The 24,162-nt window shown below is 36.1% G+C and overlaps 7 protein-coding genes and 1 non-coding gene across 14 annotated transcripts in view; 3 read left to right on the top strand and 5 right to left on the bottom strand.

Moving 5' to 3' along the window:
- Window positions 1-44: 44 nt before the first annotated feature.
- On the top strand, window positions 45-2,534 carry LOC143900723 (putative malate dehydrogenase 1B). Its single transcript, XM_077412356.1, is given in 7 exon segments — window positions 45-216; window positions 294-594; window positions 597-882; window positions 1,006-1,319; window positions 1,390-1,580; window positions 1,794-1,926; window positions 2,170-2,534. Coding segments are annotated over 7 exon segments (1,560 nt in total). The 5' UTR covers window positions 45-72; the 3' UTR covers window positions 2,361-2,534.
- A 200-nt stretch (window positions 2,535-2,734) lies between these two features.
- On the top strand, window positions 2,735-9,085 carry LOC143900827 (protein AAR2 homolog). Of its 3 annotated transcripts, none has more exons than XM_077412570.1 (6): window positions 2,735-3,212; window positions 3,336-3,451; window positions 3,524-3,677; window positions 3,755-4,030; window positions 4,197-4,629; window positions 8,949-9,085. In XM_077412570.1, the coding sequence occupies exons 1-5, from the start codon at window positions 3,040-3,042 to the stop codon at window positions 4,603-4,605; spliced, it is 1,128 nt and encodes a 375-aa protein (XP_077268696.1). In that variant the 5' UTR covers window positions 2,735-3,039; the 3' UTR covers window positions 4,606-4,629; window positions 8,949-9,085. The 3 variants fall into 3 exon arrangements, with proteins under 3 accessions (XP_077268696.1, XP_077268697.1, XP_077268695.1); XM_077412571.1 differs by lacking the exon at window positions 8,949-9,085 and adding an exon at window positions 4,984-6,806; XM_077412569.1 differs by lacking the exon at window positions 8,949-9,085 and having other exon boundaries at window positions 2,736-3,212; window positions 4,197-4,636.
- On the bottom strand, window positions 5,005-5,077 carry Trnav-aac (transfer RNA valine (anticodon AAC)). The gene has a single exon. It is a non-coding gene; the product is annotated as a tRNA-Val (tRNA).
- On the bottom strand, window positions 5,363-7,030 carry LOC143900831 (uncharacterized). Of its 2 annotated transcripts, XM_077412576.1 has the most exons (5): window positions 6,998-7,029; window positions 6,621-6,724; window positions 6,385-6,411; window positions 6,035-6,211; window positions 5,363-5,554 (listed from the first exon to the last, which is right to left on the bottom strand). In XM_077412576.1, exons 2-5 carry the CDS (start codon window positions 6,708-6,710, stop codon window positions 5,480-5,482), a joined length of 369 nt encoding a protein of 122 aa, XP_077268702.1. In that variant the 5' UTR covers window positions 6,711-6,724; window positions 6,998-7,029; the 3' UTR covers window positions 5,363-5,479. The 2 variants fall into 2 exon arrangements, with proteins under 2 accessions (XP_077268702.1, XP_077268703.1); XM_077412577.1 differs by lacking the exon at window positions 6,385-6,411 and having other exon boundaries at window positions 6,998-7,030.
- Window positions 7,734-11,807, bottom strand: LOC143900829 (uncharacterized). 3 transcript variants are annotated; one of them, XM_077412573.1, is made up of 5 exons: window positions 11,668-11,807; window positions 9,236-9,684; window positions 9,011-9,160; window positions 8,423-8,737; window positions 7,734-8,070 (listed from the first exon to the last, which is right to left on the bottom strand). In XM_077412573.1, the coding sequence occupies exons 2-5, from the start codon at window positions 9,662-9,664 to the stop codon at window positions 7,846-7,848; spliced, it is 1,119 nt and encodes a 372-aa protein (XP_077268699.1). In that variant the 5' UTR covers window positions 9,665-9,684; window positions 11,668-11,807; the 3' UTR covers window positions 7,734-7,845. The 3 variants fall into 3 exon arrangements, with proteins under 3 accessions (XP_077268699.1, XP_077268698.1, XP_077268700.1); XM_077412572.1 differs by lacking the exon at window positions 11,668-11,807 and adding an exon at window positions 10,076-10,232; XM_077412574.1 differs by lacking the exon at window positions 11,668-11,807 and adding an exon at window positions 10,076-10,232 and having other exon boundaries at window positions 9,089-9,160.
- On the bottom strand, window positions 11,668-15,208 carry Hpf1 (Histone PARylation factor 1). Of its 2 annotated transcripts, none has more exons than XM_077412564.1 (5): window positions 14,912-15,208; window positions 14,011-14,553; window positions 13,774-13,922; window positions 13,427-13,665; window positions 11,668-13,085 (listed from the first exon to the last, which is right to left on the bottom strand). In XM_077412564.1, exons 1-5 carry the CDS (start codon window positions 15,074-15,076, stop codon window positions 12,784-12,786), a joined length of 1,398 nt encoding a protein of 465 aa, XP_077268690.1. In that variant the 5' UTR covers window positions 15,077-15,208; the 3' UTR covers window positions 11,668-12,783. The 2 variants fall into 2 exon arrangements, with proteins under 2 accessions (XP_077268690.1, XP_077268691.1); XM_077412565.1 differs by having other exon boundaries at window positions 14,942-15,206.
- An 829-nt stretch (window positions 15,209-16,037) lies between these two features.
- On the bottom strand, window positions 16,038-19,217 carry Snx1 (sorting nexin 1). The gene is made up of 7 exons (XM_077412563.1): window positions 18,862-19,217; window positions 18,374-18,625; window positions 18,052-18,298; window positions 17,807-17,971; window positions 17,590-17,711; window positions 16,951-17,250; window positions 16,038-16,871 (listed from the first exon to the last, which is right to left on the bottom strand). The coding sequence occupies exons 1-7, from the start codon at window positions 18,961-18,963 to the stop codon at window positions 16,524-16,526; spliced, it is 1,536 nt and encodes a 511-aa protein (XP_077268689.1). The 5' UTR covers window positions 18,964-19,217; the 3' UTR covers window positions 16,038-16,523.
- Window positions 19,218-20,549: 1,332 nt separating this feature from the next.
- LOC143900826 (phospholipid phosphatase 1) overlaps window positions 20,550-24,162 on the top strand; it is a 29,992-nt gene continuing 26,379 nt past the window's right edge. The window contains exon 1 of the mRNA XM_077412567.1: window positions 20,550-20,951. Within this exon, the coding sequence (XP_077268693.1) occupies window positions 20,946-20,951 (6 nt within the window). The 5' untranslated portion in view covers window positions 20,550-20,945. The remainder of the gene's footprint in view (window positions 20,952-24,162) is intronic.

Here is a 24,162-nt window from a genome sequence, read left to right as displayed (position 1 = left end):
CGTATAAAACAATATTCATATGAATACGTCATTTACACGAAATAACGTATGTGTCAGTTTTTGACTGTAAAAATGTCGGACAAATGTTTTATCGTGATAGCAGGAACTATGGATAATTTATCATTTCACTACGCCTGCTTTATCGCTATGAATCTTTCCAGGTCATTGCCGAATTTCCACTTCAAAAAAATTTGTAAAGACGCCACAGAATGGGAGGTGCGCACAGAAACATCTTTGTAATTTGATCTCTTCTTGACAACATTATATTGTCTTTAAACTCTAATTATTTTTAGGCTTGGATTCGTGCAGTTTGCAAATTGCACGGCTGGGAACACGTGAAACCTCCTTTGATATGGAAACAATGCGGAATAAGCGGTACCAAAGTCACTTACATAGGTGATGTCGACAAGTTTCGCGGACTCTTGCTTGAATATTACAATATACGTTTTGACCTTACGAGAGAGGAATTGGAATTATTAAAAACGGATCTGCTGCGCGTAAGCAAATTGGAGAAAAAAGCACGGTTAACAATAATTCCATCTTATATTCTTGTACTCTCGTTATGCAGGCACACGAAGCAGAACGGAAAATTGGCCGTTTAGAGACATCAGAGAACGAATATCGTCGCGTGACTATTGTAGGCGCCGCTAGATCGCTATGCCTAGACCTAATTCCTCAATTAATGACGGTAAAGGAGTTACATTTGTCACGCGGAATTGTCCTTAGTTTGTACGATGAGCCAGAAAATTTGTCTAAGCTTGAAAGGATAACGAATGATATAAAGAACGTCGATGAAAGTTTAAATGCAATAACGATCATACGCGATATATCAAATGGATTACGCGACTGTGATATATTATTATTTCTCGAGGATATAACGAGGTATGAATAAAAAAAGCTTATAATAAACTAGGGCTTATTCTAAAAATAAGCATTATTTCGAGATTTAGAAATAAGATAAACGCTTCATTCTTTGATAACGTTATGAGATAATAATATTTTAAGGGAAGAGTGTGAGGAACACGATACTTGGTATCAGAGGAATTACGACCGTATGAAAACATTGTCACGGCAAATTAATGAGTACGCCTCGTGTCACATTAAGATCGTATTCTGCTCTATGGGTGCGACGTGCCTCTGCGCTACCATCCTGCGGAATCTCGTAGCAAAGCTACCCGAAACGAGTATCGTTGTTGTTAGCGCTCAATATGGATTAGAGGTGATAGGTGATATCACGGAGTCTCTGGGCACGGACCGGCGGGATTTCGGTTGTCCCCCGGTATGGGGATTTCTGGGTGCGGTATCCGCGACTATATACCTTTGATCTGTTGAGACAATATATATGGAAACATGCGCGATATACATTGAACAATACTGTGAATTGTATAGGCGTCAGTCAGTTTGTAGATGTGTGCCATATGGTTCAGAAGTGTAATGCGTATAGTATGCGGAACGGCGATACTTTAGAAGCAAAGGAGAGCGTGACTTCGAAGTTGCTAGGGGTCGAGCAAGCCGAATTAAAATGGTTTTGTTCTTTCAAGGATAATAAAAATCTATACGAGGATTATCTACGGCGTAGGGTAACTAAAAGTTCTTGACATTGTGCCCATGCATATTTTGCGTTTATATATATCACTCGTTATCGAGATCTCAACATCTCGGGTACTCGCAACCCGTCGCGTCGCGTAAAAGAGTCACGGTCGGTCTCGCTCCGCGTGTACTTGGCGCATATATATATATATTTTTTTTTTATCTAAAAAAAGATCTGAACTTTACAATCAGATATATCTTAGGTCACTACTCAACACCAAGCTAATCCACAAAAAGAAAATTTGCGAAAATGCAGGGCCATATGCGATCTATTAAAATTATGGTACAAGGAAAGCGTCGGCGATGAAATCATAGCTCTAGGAATCTCGTCCGATGGTAAACAATGTGTATTTTAAACTTTTAAAAAAGTTGGGATGAAAATAAGATTTGCGTAGTTGAAGAATTCATTTTTAAATTTTATTTTTAAGCTTGAATGCACATTTTTAGAAAAATTAAGATCATGCATTATATATGAAGCAATGAAGAGCTCTCTTTAACGCACGCTCTCCATTCTTTAGAAATACTCATTTGGGGTACGATTAGAAGGTAAAATCTTCAACCATGATGTCTTCATTACAGGCAGTTTCGGTATTCCGAGTGGAATAGTGTTTTCACAGCCGGCATGTTTGAAGATTTCGGACGACGGTACGCGAGTTTGGGTGCCCTGCGACGATTTTCCCTTGCCGGATATGCCGGTATCAGTATTTCGCAATTTAATCGCCACAGCCGTGGAAATTACACGACGATTAATGAGCGCAGATAAAGTATAAGTATAAAAAAATGTCGGAAAATATTTTGCTAAGAGATTATAATACCTTCGCGATAAATAATTCGTTAATGTCCATTATTTCTACCGATGTAGATTAACTTTAATATTTCTTACTTTCCATCTTTTTCTAATTCTTAGAACTGAGAGAAATTAATAAAAATAAGTAGAAAGATAAGATAAAAAGTAACTTAAGCCGATATTATATAAAGTTCATCTGCATTGATACAAATAAACATAAAAGATTCGATAAAACGCGTCGGTGTTCTAAGTACAACGTTTAAATGTACCAGAAAATCGCGCCGAGAGAGAAGAAGTTCGAAGCGTGACCGCAGACGGCGCAGACATCGCTGATCGCGAGAAATAAATTTCTGTCAATAAATAAATCCTGTCTCTCGAATGACATACGCGAATTAATTTACAATATAGACGTGACAAACGGTCGCTACGTTTTATTGTAAGACCCAGCACAATATATTAAACGTTTGTCTGTAATACAGATCGATATTTTTATCTCGAGATGCAAAATTATGCTTGTACAGTGATTTTAAAGGTTAGGTCCTTTGCGATAACGCGAGTCTGTCATTTATAAATCTCCTATTGTTATGTCAACGACGCAGTGTTTGCTCGGATAATTTATATTGAGCGCATAAGTGCGTTTGTAACGAACGTAGTGACGCAAAATGGAAGTGGATCAAAATGTTGCACAAGCTCTATTGACGCAAGGTGCCACGCTGGTTTTGCTAGACGTACCGCGGGGCACCGACGTCGGTATTGATATAAAGTCCTGGAATGTAGGACAGAATTTTAAAGGGATCAAGATTATTCCACCTGGGATTCACTTTGTACATTACAGGTAATACACACGTGCTAGCGCAATTCCGAATCCTTAAATCACAATTATCAAACTATACAAATACTTGCGTATACAGAGACTGTTTAAATTCGCCGAATGTGATCCAGTATTTATTTTTTATAGCGCGGTGAACGAATTTGGCGAGTTGGCGCCTAGAGTTGGCTTCTTCCATGATTTCCAGAAAGGTGAATTCTTAGTGAAGAGATGGGATAACAAGGAGGAAGATTTCAGCTCGGAATGTAAGCTATCAGGATTATTGGTAATATAGCACGAGATCCCATATTAACGTATTACATGAAATCTTCAAACAGCTGTACCTGAGGAGACAGTTCAGAGGTTGAGAGATAACATAAAAGAGTTGGACAGGTATTTAGGACCGTATCCATACGAGATATCAAAACCATGGGCGAAATTAACAAACGGGATCACCGCGTCTCTCGTGACGAGATGCTCGCCACTATGTGGGTAAGTAAGCGAAATGCGAAATCTTGTCTACCTAACGTTGAAACTGAATGTATAGCTGTTGGAACATTGTATTTCAGTTACGTGCGATCTGCTTTGGAATTGGAGCACTGCAGCGACGCTTTGAGACCACGTGGCAGAGAACCTGAGAGCAAACGAAAGAGATCCAGTAGGCTCACGGAGGAAGACAAGGAGGAGCAATTGCTGCCGGATCTGAAACCGAGGCCTGGTACAGAACTCAGGCTCACGGAAATGCCAGATAAGCATTATCCAGATGACGCGACTCCGAGCGAGATAACGCGGCATTCTCTCGACACCAGTTACGTCTTGGACACCACTCTGAAAAAATTACGAGAGTAAGTTCGGAATTGAAACTTTAGAGCTTTAAAGGCTTAAAGGCGGAAAGATGTGATTCGTGAAAAGAGCGGGTTTTGTGTGTGAATGTCTTAAAGTAATTGAGAACTTGTATATCGGCGTGATTTGATCGCTGGCGTCTAAAAGTAATTGTTTGCAAATTTTTAGACCTGTCGAGATCATCGGGGAGATGCAGCTGACGTTCGTCTGTTTCCTAGCTGGTCAGAGCTTGGACGCTTTTGAGCAATGGAAGAAACTTGTATCATTGATTTGTGGCGCGGACAACGCGATTCCACAGTATCGTTCTATCTATATGGAATTTCTGCAAGCCCTGGAAGTGGAATTGTCGTATGTGCCGGAAGAAGTGCTGTGCGACATCGTGGCGAGCAATAATTTCGTGTATCACAGTCTATGCAAGTTATTCGGGAACATCGAGTCGAATTCCGAGGTGGACGGTCGATTGAAATCGTACGCGAAGCGTTTGCAGGGCCGACTAACCGCGAAGTTTCTGTGGGACTTTTCGAATTTGCTCGAAGAGGCGGACGATGAAGCGCCTGTTGTTGTAACTCTGGCATAAACGCAAATAAATAACGTTCATGAGGTACGAATCAACAGCGTTATCTTTACATAACTTATAAATAATTATAAATGTGAATCATATCTTCCAATATTTTATATAACTATCTATAGTTCTTATTGATCAATGTTATATTTAATTTTTGAATTTTATTTGATTTTTTTCCACACCAAAATCATCCTTTCTTTCTCTTCCACTAATTTTACTATTTTAATTGAAATTACTTCTTTGATAGTCATTTCAAATCACAAAGTTACAGTACAGTTGAAAATATTAACAATTAAAAGTTATACTTTGATAAATCTTTAATTTATATTATATAATAATTGTACTAATTGTATTATTATAGTAATTACGTTATTAAGTAATAAAAAACAGTTTTTCGAAGGATAAAAAAAATGTTTCCGCCCGGGATCGAACCGGGGACCTTCCGCGTGTTAGGCGGATGTGATAACCACTACACCACGGAAACATGTACCGGGAGGCCTTTTCGCTACGTACTTACTTTATAGTATAATAAAATAACTGAATATGTGAGATTTATTTTATTTTAAAATTTATTTATTATTTATTTATTTATTAATTAACATTAGAGATACAGAAAATTGGTTACAGGCTTCTAAAAAAATCTTACTAATTGTTCACTAAATTCGATATACAATAACAATATTATTAACAATATATACGCCTAATCAATTATAAAAATTTTCTTAATTTTAGTCATCCAAGTTAAAATATTTATTTTTTTCCTCACAAACTGGTTGATTTAGCTTTATTTCAATGAAGTACATTACGTATATTATATTTTTCTAACTAAAGTACAACGTGCTGGTACCTCTCAACCTGTAGATAAGAATTTGTTTTCCAGTAACTATCACAAAACTACCATGCTGTCCTTGGTTTCTTTAATCTCTTTGCTCTCCTCGTTAGCAGTACGACTAGAATACAACTAGAAAACAACAAATTCACACAGTGTGTAATACAAAATCGTATTGCTTGCTTTTTTCCACTATTTACAATACGATGTAAGATTATTGGAGAGAAATATTCTACAATATTTTTTTCGACATTGAATTAGCATCTTATGTGTATATACCTATATTATCCTATTTCTTCTGTGCATTATATTCTAATAAAACTAATATTTAGTTTCTACAAGATGTAGGCTGTTTGTTTAAATCTTATGTACGTAGAGTTTCTAATTTCGTTAGAAATCTCGGGAGAGAAAAGATCAAATAGTTCCATTCCCATAACCCGCAGCTGAATGTGAAAATAAACAAAGTATTTCGAAACTCTACCGAGAAACTGAAGATGGCAATTATTGTTTTATAAATCATCAAAAGGTTAAATACACTAATAGCTTATCTCATTGACACATGACACGAATTAGAAAATTATAAATAATAAGTCTATACGTCTTAAAACTCACCACGCGTCTTTTTATCGGGATTACTATCGGGATTCCATCACGGTTATCCGTTAATTTGTGTATTGGTGTAACTTGAATTTCCAGTGGCATGATATTATCTTTGACTTCTTCTTCTACTTCTTTTTTTACTTCGCCTTGCCTATCATTCGTCGTGTCGATCCGGTCCCAGCGCGGTTGCTATAAGTACACACACGAGAGTTCAATTTAATTTATAATTAACTTTATACATAGAGGAGTTTGCGAATCGAATAATAACAATAATAAATATGTTGTACGATTAAATCATTGCCAATTTCTTTTAGATGCGCCCTATGTATCTTGAACTGACCGATCTATCGTTGGATACTTACGTTTGAATAAATACACCTTATATACCCCTAAAACAGATATTTCCTACTCAGTATGTCTGTCTCACACACACACACGTGTACATTTTGTTACATTAAAAAAAGATATATCTTTTCTTTACTTAAATACTTAACAAATTTATTGCTTTTATTTTTTCATGTTGAAGCCAACACATTTTTCTTTCAATTGCAGCAATGATTAATTAATAGTTTTGGAATTAATTTATGTATAAACTGACCCTTGATAGCGGATGATATCCACATATCCACGGTTTCGAGGATACTGCCACGATGCAAAACATAAGTATGCATATTGTCAACGTCTTCATCTTTCTTTCTATTTCTGCAAAATCGTATCACATATTTATAATTATAAAAAGTGACGTTTTACCGTCGCAATATTAAATATCTACTAAAAAAAAAAACGTCGAATATTATAGTTACAAATCAGTTTTCCACGAGCTTAAAAATAAAATTGTGTTAATATAACAAGAATGAAGTGATCCTGACACAAGAGTTCTATGAATTTTCAAAAAATTGTTCTTTCTTCCTGAACAATATCTGTAATCATGAAAAAAAATTTATAACTTTATAAAGTGAATGATAATTAATTCACCTGTTTTCTTCCAGCGATAATACCTTCTTATTTCGTGACTTCACTCGTCGATGCTCACTTTAGACACAAATTATGAGGAGTAAGTTCTTCGAGCTGCTTTTTATAACGTCGGCGATAAGATTTTTTCACTGCTATTAATCGATAACGCTGTTTTATTACATTTATTTCGTTGCTAAATCATTTCTCCGTATTATCCGCAACGTATATTATTGCGTAGTGCCAATTACCCTTTTGACTCGACAGTGACGTAAAACATACGATGTATACGGTAATTGTAAATATTTATTTATTTAACAGAAAATGAATGAAATGGTCAAAGTAGATAGACTTCCTTTTTTTTTTGCTCGATCTTGTCCTCCACAGAAGTGTAATTAAGACTGGGAATTAAGTATAATATCGAAAAACAGAAAATTGTTGCTCTAATAGTTTAGCTTTGAGATTTTAATTCTTGAAAATTAATTTCACGAGTTAATTTCTTCAACTTTAATTTTTATTTTAATTTGTCCATAGACCGTTATTTAGTTAGGACGATTGTAAATATTCAGCAGTATACGACTTTTTGTGCGGACTACTTTTTGCGTGTTGATGTAGCATTTCCAATATCGTGCATCCATCGCACAAATTGCCAGAATGCAAATCTATAGCGTTTTTTTTTTTTTTTTGAAGTATTGGTTCTTATGGAATACTGGCGAAATTAACTATGATTAGATTACATTACTGGAATAAAACCCAAATATGACAACGAAGAAAATATAGTTTTTATTAATTGCACATTGAATAATAGACAAATAAAAAAGTATTCGCCAAATACATCTATTAATGATATTGAGGACATGCGAAAGTTATCTTCATTCGGGTGCAGAGGCGGCCGTTTCGAGGGCTTGCTTCTCTTTGGTCAATAGAGTAATTTTCTCGCCGTATTTCTCACGAAGACTTTGAAATAGAGATAACTGGGTTTCATATTCTTTCTTAAGATCGGCGTTGAGCCGCATCGCCGCGTCCATCTTGCTAATCATCGTGCTATGTCGATCGCGTTCCTCGGAAATCTTTTTTTCCATATTGTCAACTTCAGCCTGCAATCACATGTTAGTTTAAACGTACAGTTATTCTAAAACTAATGATGCACACTATCAATGATAATTTTTAGAAAAGACTTTAGAATGCTGAAGGAAGCAGGTGAATTGAGAGGAATTAATTCGGAATACAATCTATATATGAATAGTTCTAATTCTCGAAATTAAAATCCCGAAGTTCCTTTACGAATTTCTTCTTATTTTAAAAGCCAGAAGAGAGCTCGAGAAGAGAAATGAATGAAAGAAATGATGAATGCGAAATCTCTTCTTCTCAAGCAAGAGCCTGTTTGGGGTATCTTTCCCATTAATCGTAACTCGCACATGTAGAAAGGGAATAAAATCATCAGCTCACTTGCAGCTGTTTCACCTCCATGTTACGGATCTGCAACAGATCCCGCGTGATCGATACCACCTCCTTCAACGAGGTCACCTGATTGTTCAGGGCGTTGATCTGGTTCTCCTGATTCGCGACCACGCGATTACGTTCCTCGTACATCAATGCCGTCTGTACCAGCTGTCCGCGTAATTGTTCCACCGATTGTTGCAGAGGAATATCCTCGTCGCCGCCGTGATTCATTATCGCGTCGTAGGACGTTTGCAAGGTGGCCAGCTTCGTCTCCGTGTCTTCCAACTTCTTCCGGTAACTGTCGCACTCCTTTGTTCTTTTCTGTCGGTCATATGAGGATTGTTAGACTTTGCACTAATGTTAATAACATATAAGGTGTATGAGGAATGGCAAGATTCCGCTCGCAAAGTCAACTATTTAATTTATTGTAGAAAGAGTTGTAGGAGTTGTTTTTTAAAAATCAATAACACTTGAAATATAATAATTAGAATTAAATCCAAGATATCATCAATATACATTATATATGTTTCAGCGTTAATTCTGTGGAAAGAGATACGACAAAAACGACCCCGCAAGAAAAACTGATTTTTTTACTGGAGATTCAACTTTATTATCGAGCTGAGGTGATTCGGTTCTTTCAGGACAGTCCGCGCTCCCGGAGGATTTTCTCACCCGCACTTCCGCCTCCAATTTGGATATGCACGCCGCATTGTTACCCTTTGCATTCTGCTTTGACATATCAGCCTAGAGACAGAGTTTGTTAGATAATAATAATAAATAGTGAAATTTGTCAGTTATTTATTGCTTTTGCTTTCACACCTTTTCTTCATTAGCAGATTTTGACGGTGACGTCTCTTCGCTTTGAAGAACGATCGCAGAACTGTTGGATTTTTCAGTGGAAGTCTCTTGCGCCTCGGCTGGCGTTACATCCACGTCCTCCGCAGGCGCACGAAGGATCTCTGTGACTATATTAATAGTCTCTGCAGTGGGTAGATCTGGATTGGCGACTTCTTCTCCGACAGGTATGTTCGCGTCGTTTGTTGCTTCTGTCGAACGCTCGGTTTCAGCCTGCCCGTTTAATACCTCTTTTACAACTTCTCCCGCGGATGCGGCTGCATCTTCCGGCGTTACATCGGTGCTTTTCACCGCGATAATTGCGACTGTATTGTCAGCGCAATCGGGCTTTATCGCTTCAACTGGGGGCGCGTCTCCGCCGGCCGTGAGATCTGATTCCTCTACTTTCGACATCGCTCTCTTTCTCTTTTTTTCTACAAGAGTGATGAAAATTGTAATTTTTATCGTAACGGTCAATTCAACGTGGTAATTCCGAATCACGAAGAGAATGGAAAAAGACAGCAGGGAAAGACGGTTGACTTAAAAAAAAACAGACGATTGATACTTTTCTTTTGTTCACATTACGTTCTCTATTCAAGCGAATAGAATTTCACGCGCTAGATTCTTAATATAATAATATTAATTCTCTTCCTCTAATATATAATAATATTAAATAATAACTTTCAATATGTATGTCATGAATTATCAGAGCTAATGACTGTGTTAATGAAATGTTTCCAATATTAACATTTGAATTCCACAATTCTAAATAGAACAATTCATTGCTGATCATGAACGGTTTGCGATATGTCAAAGATAATTTACCAGAAAGGACAGTGCACGGGTATATATCTGATGATATTTTTCAAATAAAATAAAACACTTTCATCGAAACACCGCTGTTAACCGGAACGACTGGACATCGACGACTAAGCAGAAGCGTAAAGTATTTTTGGCTGTTCGCTGTTCGTTCGCTATTCGTTCTATTTCGAGCATCGTCTCAGTTGCACTTTAATAATATTCGTATATAAAGGTATGTACATGACATAAACAGTTTGTTTACAGAGATTGAATTATTTTTACTTGTATTTTTGTACATTTTACTGAATTATTTTTACATTTCTCCCATTAAGCATTATATATATATTAAAAATTAATTAAATTATTTGATTAGATATTATATAAAATGAGATTCAACATTATAAAGTACAATTAATGTAAAAAATTTGTAATAATCTCAAGAAATATTTTTCTCGATAAATACCTAAACTAGATATTAAAATTAGTTTAAATTCAAATTTAAGTTAAGTAAACCAAAATTGTATTAAAGAAATTCAAGTAAATAGCTACTAATTTTATATACAATTGTTTCAGAATTTCAGAACATACAGCGTTAATGATTTGTCTGAAAAAATTTTCCGAAAGTATTTTAAAAATATTATTCTAAGGTTCCTTATTTAAAGAAAATTAATATGAATTTATTCACTTACCAATCTATAAAAAGTCAAATTGATATAATAATAAATATTTATAATTCTCTTATGCTGCTGATTAATTAAAATTATAATAAATAATTTTTCACATCAATATGGGAGGGAAATAACAAGGTAACTCATTGTTTCATTTCAATACTGATAAAACTCTCTCTATATTAGTATATTCTTTATTTTAGTTTAACATAAAGTTATCACCTAAATTTTATTTCATACATATGTACATTTCTTCCATTTTCGCTTCAGTATTCAGATGTTTAAAAAACGCGTGTGTGTGTGTGTTGAAACAAAACATATTACTCGATAATAAATACTAATAAATCAATAAATTGAAATAATTTAATAAGATAAAATAAAATAATATAAAATAAGTCAACGGTAAAAAAATGAAAAACAACATCTTTTTCCTTTAACATCTAATAATAACTGGCACAAGGCCTTGTACAAATTGTTGTAACAAACAATTATTATTTGATCCACTACGACTGGCGATGTCGAGTGAAATGTTATCCTTGGATACCTGGTAATATCTATCAAGTTAATCGTTTCATCGTATTTTGTTGTTTATCCGACATAATATTTTCACAATGATAGTCAGTTTTTGGGTATTAATCCCATGCTTCATCAGTAAACATTTTATTATCGATAAACACGTTGAAATTGACCTCGGCAGAAACTAAGCGAAATTCGTCATTTCATTAAATTTTATTTAAGTGGAACGTAAATGATTACGTTCGTTTAAATGATTACGAAATTACAGATTTACTCGGTTTCTGCCATTCATCTATACTATAATGCATTATAATAATTCTGCTAGCAGATTTGGTGTATTTTTATTGACAAAATTTACAGCACTTTGTTATAGATCTGTTTTTGACAGATTTAGCCATTCGGGTATATAAAGTTTATGAAAAACTTCCTTACCTATTGCTTTGTTACCTGTATCAAAAATACCTAATATCAGGTGGAATCGAAGGTGGAACTATTCGTCGGCACACCGCTTGAATTCTTGAAACAAGCTAAATGTAGCCTGCGGATTGTTTTGATGGCACCGGCACCTCACCTCTTATCTGCTGCACACACGCACGATTCATGTCGGTATATTCGCTTCTTCTTTCCTTCGAAAGAAGGGGAAAAGCCTGTGAGAATTCGATGGCCTCTCATACTCTTACCTCTTATCTATATGCACGCATGACTTATATCGGATATTTTTTCAAACAGAGGCTATTGATTCGGGATACATTTAATTACAATTTTATCTGGGAATTGATTTTTATAGTGTGCACTTGTAAACACAGAGACTGCGGCTATTTATTCCTAATAAAATGATCTTTTCAGCATACTCCGAAAAGGAGTTTTACTACAATTTTTCTATCCGTGAGTGTATGTAAGCGCAACATATATTCGAATAAAAGAGAATTCAAAATATATACTTTTACAAAATTTGTATAAGAAGACATTTCGACCAGAAGTATCCAGATAACGATATCTGTGTCCGTCTCTGTTGATATTTTGCTGATGCCACTAGACATAACAAATTGTAATCTTTCCCAACAAAATTTGTCGTAGACTTGGTAAAATTTGTATTCGACAGATTTAGCGCTGTCCGGATTCTCAATTGTATTATGCTCGATTGAATTAGGTGAATTATATTCAGATATTTTTTAATTTAATATGAAAAATTTATGTGTTTATCTGTGCATTGAGATATATCTTTCATCGTATTTATCATTTTCCTTTATTCTTTATCTTTATTTTGTCACTGGAAAATATTACAACACCTGTACTCTGATCCTACTGTGTTCATATTATCACTAATTATCACTTTATAAATACCATTTCAAAAAATTTGACATTGAATCAAAAAGTATTGAATAATATTAAATAATAATTCACACACATATAACATATACATACAAAATGCAGTAATTTGTTCGCAATAAGGTATCAGACAGATTCCATAAAAAGACCGTTATGCAATCAAGATTTAATAAAAAATATATATATGAAAAAGTCTCAGTAGTCTTTAAATATATTTTTTTAAATCACACCCAAGTCACAACCCTTCTTCCTGTTTTTCAAATGTGCTTCGAATATTTTCAACAGATGTGGCCTTTTTAAATGAGTGTAAGCGATAGACAGCATTTGCAGAGCTGTAGTTTGTACGTGAATGTTGCCGTTCGAGAAGAGGTCGTGTCCCAGCTCTAAGCAAGTACCGAAGTCGCATTCGTCCGCGGCTATCGTCGCCAACCTTACGATCTCGTCCAGCTTCGCGATCGGCGTTTTTCTCTCTTCCGGAGTACCAGCTTCCTCTATCTGCTTCAATATCTTTTGCAGATCACCTATATAAACCAGGGAGATACTTATTTACATCGCATATATCTATAACGGCACGAAATTTATGTAATAATAATCGTGAATGATTTGAAATTGAAGTTAAATTAAAAAATAATGATTTGAAATACTTTTTGCCGTATGTATAATTGAATACATTAGTTATCTGGTATGTGGTGCAACCTCACAATACACGACTCTATAATTCTTTTCGTTTTTTAAAAACACAAAGCAATCGAATAGTACAGTTTATCGTATAAAAATATCCTAAATATTATAGAAAAACACTTATTAAAACATTAAATTTAAGCGCATGAAACACCACATTGATGCATTTAATCGTACTTACTGTCTGTCGCTGCCAAATCTCTGTAACCCAATTGAGTCTTCTTATCATAAGGAACTATGATGCCTGCTCTGTGAAAGGTTCGTGCTACAACCCGTCTCTCTCTCGCTCGCATGTCTGCGGTATTTTTCTCCAGAGTTATATCGTGCTGTTTGGCAAAATTCTTCAATTGCGAATGCAAACGCGTTATGCTGGTCTTCTCGAAGGGATTGGCCGATTTCACTTTGTTTTGCAAATAACTGCTGTAATTTAAATAATATAGATAATAAAGAAATAATATAAAAGACTGATATAAACCTGTATAGACACAGATCTATATTAACTTTCTAAAATTTTCATATTCCACTTACTCGATAGCACCGAATATATTTTCTGCGACAGGTTCAAACACGCCGTTCACGTTTGCTCGATTCGTCGCTACAAACACTGGTTTTTCAGCGGCATCATCTCGCCAGTAACCAAAATGTAACCCTTCCTTATCATCGCATTTCACAATAGTCTGTGGATATAATTCTTGTGCTGAATCTACATTTCTAGAATACTTATTAATACAATGTCATTTGTAGATATTAGTTTATTGTGTATACCTGAAATTCCGGAGGGTCATAATAATATCTCCAGTGTGTCAAATATTTTTCCTTATCGTTCTCGCTCGAGGATATCTTTATCTTACCATCCAGCACGTCGTACGGACCCACAAGTTTCAAGCGAACAGACTTACAAGCCGAAAGAGGATTATCTTTTGATATACTTTTACAAAACTCGTGGAATTTAAAAAAATCGTCCGGCATCTCGACCAGAAATAGATCCATAATAATTCTTTCAGCATCAGATTTCTTCTCAGATACGTTATGTTTGGTTGAATTATGTGAATTATATCTATTCAGCGATATTTTCTCTCCCTCAGTCGACGCTTCTACTTTATCACTAAAAATGTCCTTATCATTCTCGTTGTTATCTCTAACGACATCAGTTCTCTCTGGACTTGGGGAAAGATTATGTAAATTTCTTTCATAAGGCTCCTGTGTCTTCTGCAATTTTCTTTCCGGACTTTTTGAATGCGCTTTTCCGTTATCTTTAAAAGAATTTTTTCTCTTCTCTCCAGTCGCCTTCTCAGTTTTTTTTTCTACCTGCAAAATCGAAAAGAGATAAGTAACGACTGTGCATTCGAGCGATTCCGATCAACTTAATCGACGACTGAATTCAACTGACAAAATTGTTTAAAGCAAAATTTCGAACTATATAATTCGTTGTTTCCCCTAATCATTTCTTCCATATGTACAATAAAAACTAACAATTCTATCCAAGTTAATAAAACACACAGTACAGGTATTATTTATTTATAAGTTAATCACCAAACAAAAGTGAATCAAACGCTAACATATTAATCAACTATAAACGGGTTTATTGTAAAAATTAATCACCGAGAAAGTTAATCATATGTTAATATATTAATTAATCTTAGCATATCAACCGCAAGTGTGTTACGTTTTTCATCAGTTGAAGATTACACGTTACCGTTTCCTTTTTTGGCGGGTGCTTATATTTGCTCTGATGCTGCGAATTTTTTTGATAGCACTTAACACCGTACTGGCAGGGAACTCGCGGATCGTCTTTGTACGCTTGCATTTGGGCGTCCTCGTTGGACGACATCGTTTTTATTACACTGCTTGATTTTTCGTCATTATCGATAAATTAGGATCTTTGTATGCGGTCCGTAAGCCGTAAGACGTAAAAACACACCGTTGAGGTTATCTGCTTTTACTGTTCCACTGTTCTTTGTGGCTACACTGTTGTACTTTCTGCACTTTACGAGATAAATATATAGGATATATACTACTACTACATAGACGACGAAGGTTTTTGGTATTTCGAGGGGCTAAATAATTTGGAAAATATAAACTTTCTTGGTACAAGTATAACAACTGAGACTGATAATTTGAAGTTTTTGTTTACTTTTGTTTACATACGAGGGTTGTCTGAAAAGTTTTGAGCCTAACGTCGACTTAAAAGAACCATGTTGAAAAATTTGACCGAGTTTGACCGAAAAAATACTGTTTGAAACACATATGTTATAACATCTGCCAAGTGATCTGTTCTTTTCAGCTGGACTTTTCGTGCTTTTTATTTTTACTTTTTTTTCTCTTTAATTTAAAATTAATTATCTTTTTGCCTAATCGAATACATCTATTTTATTTTGAGTGTTGAAAATGTAACAGTCCAATTACAAAGAAAAGATCTACCATTTGAACCGTTTATCTTTCTTCTTCAATTATTTCATTGTAATTGCAGAAAATATAATGCAACTACAAATACAGTCTGTTCATATTAGTTACGCATTCTTTTATTTCTTCCTCTTTCCCTCTTCGAAAATGCGCACCTGTTGCGTTACCTTCTTTTTTTTTTCAATTGCGTCCCAATAAAATGACGAATTAGCCTCTTAGCTGCAATTTTTAAACTCTACGCTTAAACGTTTCCCCTTCCTCTTCCAAAATTTAAACGTACTCGTCCCACTCGTCGCAAAGTTGTTTTACCAAACGTAAGAGTTCTAATTTTTCAGGCCTGTAAATACATATCTTATCCTGCTAAACGCGTGGAACGCAGACAGAGACACTTATATAACCATACTTGATCTTTATTATTTAGTAACATTCTTTAACAAATTGTATAATATTTCATATTACGTATAATGTATGTATAATATGGATATAAAGTAATCATAAAGAATGAATATATTATATATTGACAATAATTGAAATGTAATAAAAATTTGAGACTTCTAGTTACGTTCGTCTAATTAGGATATAATTCGCTTCTTGCACTTCCAGTGAACCGGCATACCCCCGAACCGCACGTTTGCTCTCCCTCTGTTCTTGCTTTATTTCATTTCATATGTAAACTGAAACAAAGCAGGAACAGAGGAAGAGCTTCTTTCTTGACGAAGCCCAAGAATTCTCTCGATAAGATACGCCGCAATCGTTGATACCGAACGAGTAACTTGTCCCGACGAACATCACAGAAGTTTCTTCTTTCGCGTTACACGGTAGGTATCGGCCTTATTATCGTAATAATCGCTTCCTTTCGCTTTCAACGGAATGTTTTACGCCACCGCTCGTGCCTCCGGTAAGAAACTCTCCCAGTACTTAACGAGTTGATTCTGATGTTGCAGCATCGACTCCAGGTATTCAATCAGCTGCTTCTTGAAATCCCGCACCCTGACTAATTCGAAGCGTTCGACCTCCTCCTTTATCATCTTCGAGATATTGTCAAATTCTTCCTGGCCTCTATCCACCTTCGCCTCCCATTCTACGACCTCGGTAGCTGCTTGACTCGTCTTGTCCGTACGGCCTGATTGCTCGAGTCGCGCCTTCTGTTCTCGTTTCTTATTCAACATCAACTGGGCGTGTTGCCAATTTTGAAAGACTTTCACTCTCTCGTGAAAAACATCCTGTAAAGCAACGTTGTGTGTAGAAAAAAATATAAAAACATCAAAAACACAAATGCAATCGTAAATGATAAACACCAACTTTAATTGCACCAATAAGCGCGACGTAATCCCTCAACATTTCTGCAAATTGATAGAGATCGCTGTTGCTTTGCGTCTTCCTGATCACTTCCACCTTCTCCAGAGTTTCGGCCAGTTGCGCCAAAGCTCTGCCAAGAGACGCTCCCGGCTCGCCGTGACCAAGAACGGCAATCGACTTCGCCGTAGCACCAGTGCAGTTTGCCAATTCCCTTCTTTGATTCGTTAAGGAATCGACCGCGGAATGCAAAGCGCGTAACTGAATATCAAGGGAATCTATCTGCGATGTTTTCTCTTCGAACCACTGCAAAAGAATACAGATTCTTATTCACTTCATTTCTCTTCAAGTAACAAATAATCACGCATGACAATTGGTATATATCGTTGTTTTTTGAACTGTACTGATATAAATTATTGTAATATATATTTTTACGATATTATATTGTGATAAGAATCAATGATAATTTGATCGATAGCCTTGTGGACTTAAATTTAAAAAATACGCGATAAACAACGAATCTCCACACGATGATTTCAAATGGACGTACCTTACCCTCCTGTTGCAAGCAACAAAAAATTGTTTCACGATACTTCATAGAAAATACATGCAAGAAGAAATATGTTTACATTGAAGGAATCTCACCATATCGCTCTCGTCCATTTTGTATGTTATTTTATTAACCGTTTCCCCGACTTTGTTGAAAAGCCGCATTACTCCTTTACCACTCAATGCAGACGTATTAGTGGCCTTGGGCAATTCTACATCTAAAAAACAAAGAATCATTGATATTAGTCGAAAAAGGATTTAATCATTTATTAAAAGTGGCACGTAACTTGGCATGTTAACAATTATCATTTACCAGCTTCTAAAAATTCTCTGAAATCAGGATCAATACTCAGAACTGGATGTGCAGCTGTTCTGTTCAAATACCTCTCGAGGGCTGCTCTACGTCGCTCGAGAAATTCAGTGGAACTCGAATTTTGTTCCTGACTCTTGTCGCCGGACATTTTAATCTTCGTAGTTCCTGTTAACATAATTCACGTTTCTCGACGACTTTTCTACAACCGCGAATAAACCGAGCAAAAATAAATTTCACATTCCTACCAATTACACTTTTTTCTGGGGCCGGTGGGATTATCCTGCCGTTCCTGAGATACTTCTCCGTCAATTTATCGTGAAGACCTAGAAAATCGCTGAAACGCCGAATCGCGCTGAAGTTCCTTTTCTTAAAAATAAGCATATTCGTTCTCGTCTCGACTTTGTACGCGACATAGGCACCCATTCCGTCACCTATTTTCTGAGGCGAGGTAACGGTAATCTTCAGGAAAACTTCAGACGTGTCTGCCGGGACCTGTGCAAATACAGCACGTAATAAGTAGCACAATGTAAAGCTACAATCGTAAATTTTACGCAATCCAATGCGTACCTCTTCTAAAGATCGAGAATGAACAACGTTTGTAGACAGACGGTCCGCGTTGTCGTTGATAGGAACATCGTGAAGATCACCGATATCCGTGTTCATCGGTCCTAGCGGAGGACTCAGGGGACCCGGAGCCGGGCTGGACATCGAGGAGAACGAATTCTCCTCTGGCACGTCTCGCAGGGACAGCTTTGGCAATTCCGCCTGGACCTTGGACACTCCGTTGTAAGGCGACGCATCCTCCAGTTGATTCTGTTCCTGCAAAACGAACGCGAATACGCTCAATTTTCTCGCAGAGACCCGTGAATTTTTATTATGTATGTTTTTTGTGAAGTGTTAATATCGAATCTCGCGCAACTACGCGCAACTACGAACGAATGCAGATCATTCTCGCAGCATCGCGGAACAGGAGCTCGTCGGGATTACAATATATATACGTTTTTTCTTTTTTTGCTCTTGCTCGTAAAAGATTAATCGCTGGTCGCTGATGATACCTGCAGCGCGGACGCGAAGATATCCTCGTCGTCGTCCTCCAGGTCGTCCAATTTCGTCTCGTTGGTGTCGAACAGAGGCGGCGACTCCGTCATATCGGCCATCTTCCTCGGTTCTGTCAGTGAGTGTCAAGTCGAGCGACGGCGGCGACTGGCGAGAGCGGGCGAGCAGCGACGGTTACGCTCGTCGTGGCCGCCAGGGATCGGCCCCCCTGATGACGATTACGCACTTACGCAGCGTGTCGATTATCGCTGTCGGTATCGACGATCGGCGCCTGGCGGCCCGGCGGCTGTACAGCACTCGCAAGCGTGCAACCAGCGTGCAACTCAGCGAGGCCCGTCCCTTTGTATAGATGTATATAAATGCACTTTATACCTTTTTTCTCCTTTTCTCTCCCACGTCTAATTGCGCGCCTATTTCATCCCAAGTACAGAAAGTGTAAAATAGCGCAGCTAACGATCGAAGAACAAGGGCCGTCGGTGACGTCCGTCGGTGTTTCATTGAAATCCTATTGTCACATCCCACTTGTCCGCGTGTCAAGTGTCAACGCGGCGAGTAGCTGCGCCGCAGGTTCGTTTTTTTTTAAAGGCGTTTCCTGCAATTCCAGTTAGTATAATCTTCTGCACCAGGGGCTCCCGATCTATCGGCTCCTCGCGAGCGAGATTCGACCTCGTCAGGTTTTTTTATCCGGCTTGCCAAGAAATGTCAACGTTATAAATGTAAAGAAATTTTTTAACGAAGATATTTTGTTCTTACATGATTTTCAGAAATAAAATTTCCGGCCCCCCGCGGTTACTACAAAAATTTTAATATGAAAAGTTGGGAACTCTTTTATATTTTTTATATGTGTATACTCTGCACTGTTTTTTAATCTCTGCATGCGTTTTAACTGCAATGGTTTTATTAACGCTTTCATTCGTCATCTCTCTCTCTCTCTCTCTCTCTCTCTCTCTCTCTCTGTATTTATTTTGTATAATTAGATGGGTATTTGTTCAGATTTTGCAAGGGAGGAAAGAAAAAGATTCAAAATGCAAAGTAAAACGCATATGATAATTGCACAGGTTCGATATCATATCCACCTTCCGTAAAAACGAATTAAATTAAGATACATTTGAAATAAATTAAAATATGAAAATTAAATTGATATAAATGTATACTAAATTAACATTTGAGAAGACAGAAAGAGCAGGAGAAAAGTTTTTCTCTTTCGCTATTTTAAATAGAAGAAAGCACAAAGTGAGCGGCTTAAAAAGCAGATTTGTTCTTTTTGAATAAATTTCGTGACATCAAATAATATCTTATTCCTTCACAATTGAAATTCTTATAACATCATACATTGCAAATAAGATTTGAATTAATTGTAAGATATATACAATTGAAGTTTACTTGAAAAATATGTATATATTTCTTTATTCATATATTTTCTCTTTTTGTAATTTTTTTAAAAGCGCTTCACATTATTGATTGTTGCAGATTATTTGTGCTTTGTCGTTGAACCTTTTTGTACTCTTCTCTTTTTCTATCTAGTTTTTCAAAATTAATTATGTTTGTCTTATTTTTTATATAAAATTGCAGAAAGCAGAAAGTGAAAGCACACATGGTCGGTACGCGAGAGTAGAACATATCATCCGTACCGACCGTTCGCGGAATGCCGCGAATACCGAGGAACCGAAAGGACTGGGACTGGGTATAGCAGCGCGCAGCGCCAGCGACGCGACGGGAACTCGAGGGGGTGGAGACCCCCCCGCTTTCACCTCCCGATGTGGTTGAATCACCGCGCGGCGAGTGACGCGGACGCTGCGAGTGTGCTGTACGAGTAGTGTAGTGTCAGTATTGAGTCGGTGTGTGTCAGCGTGCTGTCATGCGTATGTGACCCAGGTTCGGTCCCATGCTACGTCCGGACCGTCGTCCGCGGACTTCGCGTCCACTTTACTCCGATAAAGTGTAAACGATTCGCGAGGAAGGATAACCTCTGGCGATCAGGACAGCAGGTGTCCCGCGTAGACTGGATATCGTCGACTCGAGATATATTTGCTGACCGCGCTGCTATTCGCGATACTCGAAGATCGCTGGGAAGCTTACGAGAATGGAGGTGAGAATATTTTCAATTTTTGATTCCGCACATATTTTTACGCGCGCCCGAGGGAGTCGAGAGAAAAGAGCGTCGATCGAAAAGAGAAACGATCGAAAACGCGTCGAGGAAACGTCATTTTTTCTTTTCTCTCTCTCTCTCTTTCTCTTTTTCTCTCTTTCCCTTTCTCTTTCTCTCTCTTTTTGTTTCTCTTGATTCTTGATTCTCCTTGAACGCGCGCGATTGAGAATTCTTATTTAGCTGCATCTCATGAATATGCAGCGGACGCTGCGACGCGAACGCGACGTGCTTTTGGAATTTCCCGCAATTCCCGTTTCGCGCCTCGCTTCGCGCGGTTACGATTGCGCGAACGAGTTCCCGGTTCCCGGCTGATAAAAAGCAAAAGGAATCGGATTTATATATGAAATGGCTCGACCGCGGACAGGAGAGACATTCCGAGAGAAATCTGAAAGATGTTGAACAAAAGTCTTGAAAGATACATAATTAAATGGAAAAAAAAATTCATAGTTATGTACAATAAATCGCTCATTTGCTGCAACAATAACACAACTCAGAAAACGAAATTTTCCAGAAGATAAGTTTCAATGTTTTTAATTATAAAAATTTTGCAAACAACTAAAAAATGACGATTTCTGAGTTATGTCGTTAATCTAACAAATAAACGAGAAAGAATAATGCTTATACTCTCACTTTTCCTTCAGGTATATTAAGCTATCTAAAAGCCCAGTTTGGGGGCTTATTACGGTTCTTGAAACGAGGTGAAAGTTACAAAAGTGAGGAAATTCACTAGGGTATCTATGATTTTATTGGTCGAAATCTAGTAAATTTGTTCACTTTTGTAATTTTCACTTTGTTTCAAGAACCGTAATCGACCCTCTCTGAACACAAAAAATTCTATATGGAATTAATTTGCTAATTATTTGCTATCCAGCCCTTCGTAATTTTTTAATAGCTGGAGCAAAAAAATTACTTTTAAAAGCAAAAAATAGCAAATAATTAGCAAATTAATTCTATATAAAATTTTTATTTGGCTTAGATAGCTTAATATACCTGTTTCCTTCAACGTTTTGAGATTAGTTTCGAAATTTCTGATTTTATATCTTTCTGTCGTCGATTTAACGATGTAGGTAGACGCCAACAGAAAGAAATATATAGATACTTGTTTTCCATGAGATACTCGATACTTTTTATCTTCCATAGAGGAAATGGAAAAAGAAATTTGATAATCTCAAGAATTTCCAATTTTTGGGATTCGAACTGTCATGATTTCGCAAAATCAATTTTTATCGATTTATTTCAATCCACTTTTTACGGAGAAAATCAATTTTATTCATTTTTTATTTATGTTGATTCAGTTCTTCTTTCGTCTTTCGCGATTTTAAGCTCTCGAGAGAATGAGCATCTTCTCTTGAATATATAATATTTCTTCAGATACGCTGTTCGCTGTACGTTACTAATCACTGATCTCCTAACGGTTAATTAAGAGGTTGGTCTACGGAAGTAACGGTTAGTAGTTAATTAGAATAATGGTTAGTTTCATATGAACCCTAATAATCATACATATTATACCTCAAACTGCTGATTAGTTAGAAAAGACTGTTGATTAGCAATCTACTCTAGAATTAAGGACGAACGTAATCTACGTAAACAATATAGATTTTTTAATCAGCCTCTTTTTTTGAAATTGATCTCATCTATCTCAGTAGTTTTTAAGTTTTTACGCACGTAAATTATCGCAAACAAACAAGTTTTCGCGGAAACTTATTTAAATTAAATAAATTTGCCAAAATTATACAGCTACTGCCTGAGTCACTTTGTTTATTAGTTTTTAATTAGATTTTACTAACAATCGAATTGATACGAAATTAGCCCATTTTATCATACAACACCTTTTCTTCCTTGCAATAAATTTTAAAATTATATTATTTCTTAACTTTTTCGTTTCCATTGTAGCCATCATATGATGGCTGCGTATTTAGAATTATGAAATAAAATATTGTTGCTGTCTATATTCTCATATCGGTAAATATATGTATATTTTAGTTCCTTAGTCTTCTCTACAACTGTCGCACGATTTTACGTTTGTATAGATAACACGTATGTACGTATCTTGATACGTATTTTACAACTCGGTAAAATAAGGTAAAATAGAATGTTTTAGTTATTGTCGTTACGGTTTGATGATAAGAGTTATCATAAATACAATAAAGTCTTGCAAAATAACATTCTTGAAATATTTTATGACTTATCAAAGTTAAAAATAAAGGTTTTCATTATATACAATAATTTCACAATGCAAACTATTATACATATAATATAATAAAGTAAAAATAAAATACGTAGAAAAGTTCTTAAACGAAAGAATATAAACAAATACTTTGTTTGTAGCTATTGAATAATTTGAGAATAAAAGAGTTAATATTCCGCGGCACTGTTCTGGATAAACTTTTTTTGTAAGTATATTAAAAATTAAATAGTTAAATATTAAATAATCTGAATATTAAAAATTCAATATAATTAATGCTGCTGTGTAGCAAATATATTTACCCTTTTCTCCTAGTTAATTGTTTTTATTGACCATACACCACGTTATGTATTATCTTTTTTTTTGCATTTTATATATAATGAATACATAGTAGATTTGTTTCTATATATAGGTTGTGCAATTGCATATGATTCTTGCCATTTTACTATAACTTCCATTTTACTTTTTCTTCACACGTCTTTGATTTCTTGCGATTTATCTTGATGTAATTAGGAAAATAACTTGTATGGCACGTGCAGTGATTGGGCGAAATTAACTGAGCAAAATTTACATTTTAATTTTGGAACATGACTGTTGTATACTTTCGTATATATAATGTGTAATATATCTCTTACTTTAATAAACAATTTCTATACACTATTGCGTATGTGTGTATCTGCGTGCGCGTGCGCACTATTAATGTTGACTTAAAAAATGTACAAATTTTATCTAGACGTGCTGTACTTTTCTTTTATTTTCTTTGGCTCCTGCCTCTTTTCAGAGGACAATACGGCTAATCTAGACGTGCGATCATGCATGTATATAACTCATGCTATCATGTACAAACATTATTGTGCAATGCATATGTACAACATACTGTTATTCGAGTACTTTCATATGCTTGTTTAGCTTAAACTTGAAAATTGTAAAGTTGCAACTCGGTTAATATTTTCATTTTGAAGGAAA

The sequence above is a fragment of the Temnothorax americanus genome, unplaced genomic scaffold, assembly GCF_048541705.1.
Source record: "Temnothorax americanus isolate GAGA-0224 unplaced genomic scaffold, ASM4854170v1 Scaffold30, whole genome shotgun sequence".
Taxonomy (NCBI): Eukaryota; Metazoa; Arthropoda; class Insecta; order Hymenoptera; family Formicidae; genus Temnothorax; species Temnothorax americanus.
Note: the sequence above shows the minus strand (reverse complement) of the source record. Positions and strands in the feature narration are given on the sequence as shown.

Coding starts and splice junctions, on each gene's coding strand:
- LOC143900827 (XM_077412570.1), top strand. CDS start 3,040: ATGGAAGTGGATCAAAATGTTGCACAAGCTCTATTGACGCAAGGTGCC. Junction 3,213..3,335: donor ATTCACTTTGTACATTACAG/GTAATACACACG, acceptor TATTTTTTATAG/CGCGGTGAACGAATTTGGCG. Junction 3,678..3,754: donor AGATGCTCGCCACTATGTGG/GTAAGTAAGCGA, acceptor ATTGTATTTCAG/TTACGTGCGATCTGCTTTGG.
- LOC143900831 (XM_077412576.1), bottom strand. CDS start 6,710: ATGAAGACGTTGACAATATGCATACTTATGTTTTGCATCGTGGCAGTA. Junction 6,412..6,620: donor GATATCATCCGCTATCAAGG/GTCAGTTTATAC, acceptor TATCTGTTTTAG/GGGTATATAAGGTGTATTTA. Junction 6,212..6,384: donor TAAGGTGTATTTATTCAAAC/GTAAGTATCCAA, acceptor GTGTACTTATAG/CAACCGCGCTGGGACCGGAT.
- LOC143900829 (XM_077412573.1), bottom strand. CDS start 9,664: ATGTCGAAAGTAGAGGAATCAGATCTCACGGCCGGCGGAGACGCGCCC. Junction 8,738..9,010: donor ATAATAAAGTTGAATCTCCA/GTAAAAAAATCA, acceptor TATGACCGACAG/AAAAGAACAAAGGAGTGCGA. Junction 8,071..8,422: donor TGGAGGTGAAACAGCTGCAA/GTGAGCTGATGA, acceptor ATGTGATTGCAG/GCTGAAGTTGACAATATGGA.
- Hpf1 (XM_077412564.1), bottom strand. CDS start 15,076: ATGTCGTCCAACGAGGACGCCCAAATGCAAGCGTACAAAGACGATCCG. Junction 13,923..14,010: donor ATGACCCTCCGGAATTTCAG/GTATACACAATA, acceptor TTATATCCACAG/ACTATTGTGAAATGCGATGA. Junction 13,086..13,426: donor AGATTTGGCAGCGACAGACA/GTAAGTACGATT, acceptor TGGTTTATATAG/GTGATCTGCAAAAGATATTG.
- Snx1 (XM_077412563.1), bottom strand. CDS start 18,963: ATGGCCGATATGACGGAGTCGCCGCCTCTGTTCGACACCAACGAGACG. Junction 18,299..18,373: donor ATTCTCGATCTTTAGAAGAG/GTACGCATTGGA, acceptor GTATTTGCACAG/GTCCCGGCAGACACGTCTGA. Junction 17,251..17,589: donor AAATGGACGAGAGCGATATG/GTGAGATTCCTT, acceptor ATTCTTTTGCAG/TGGTTCGAAGAGAAAACATC.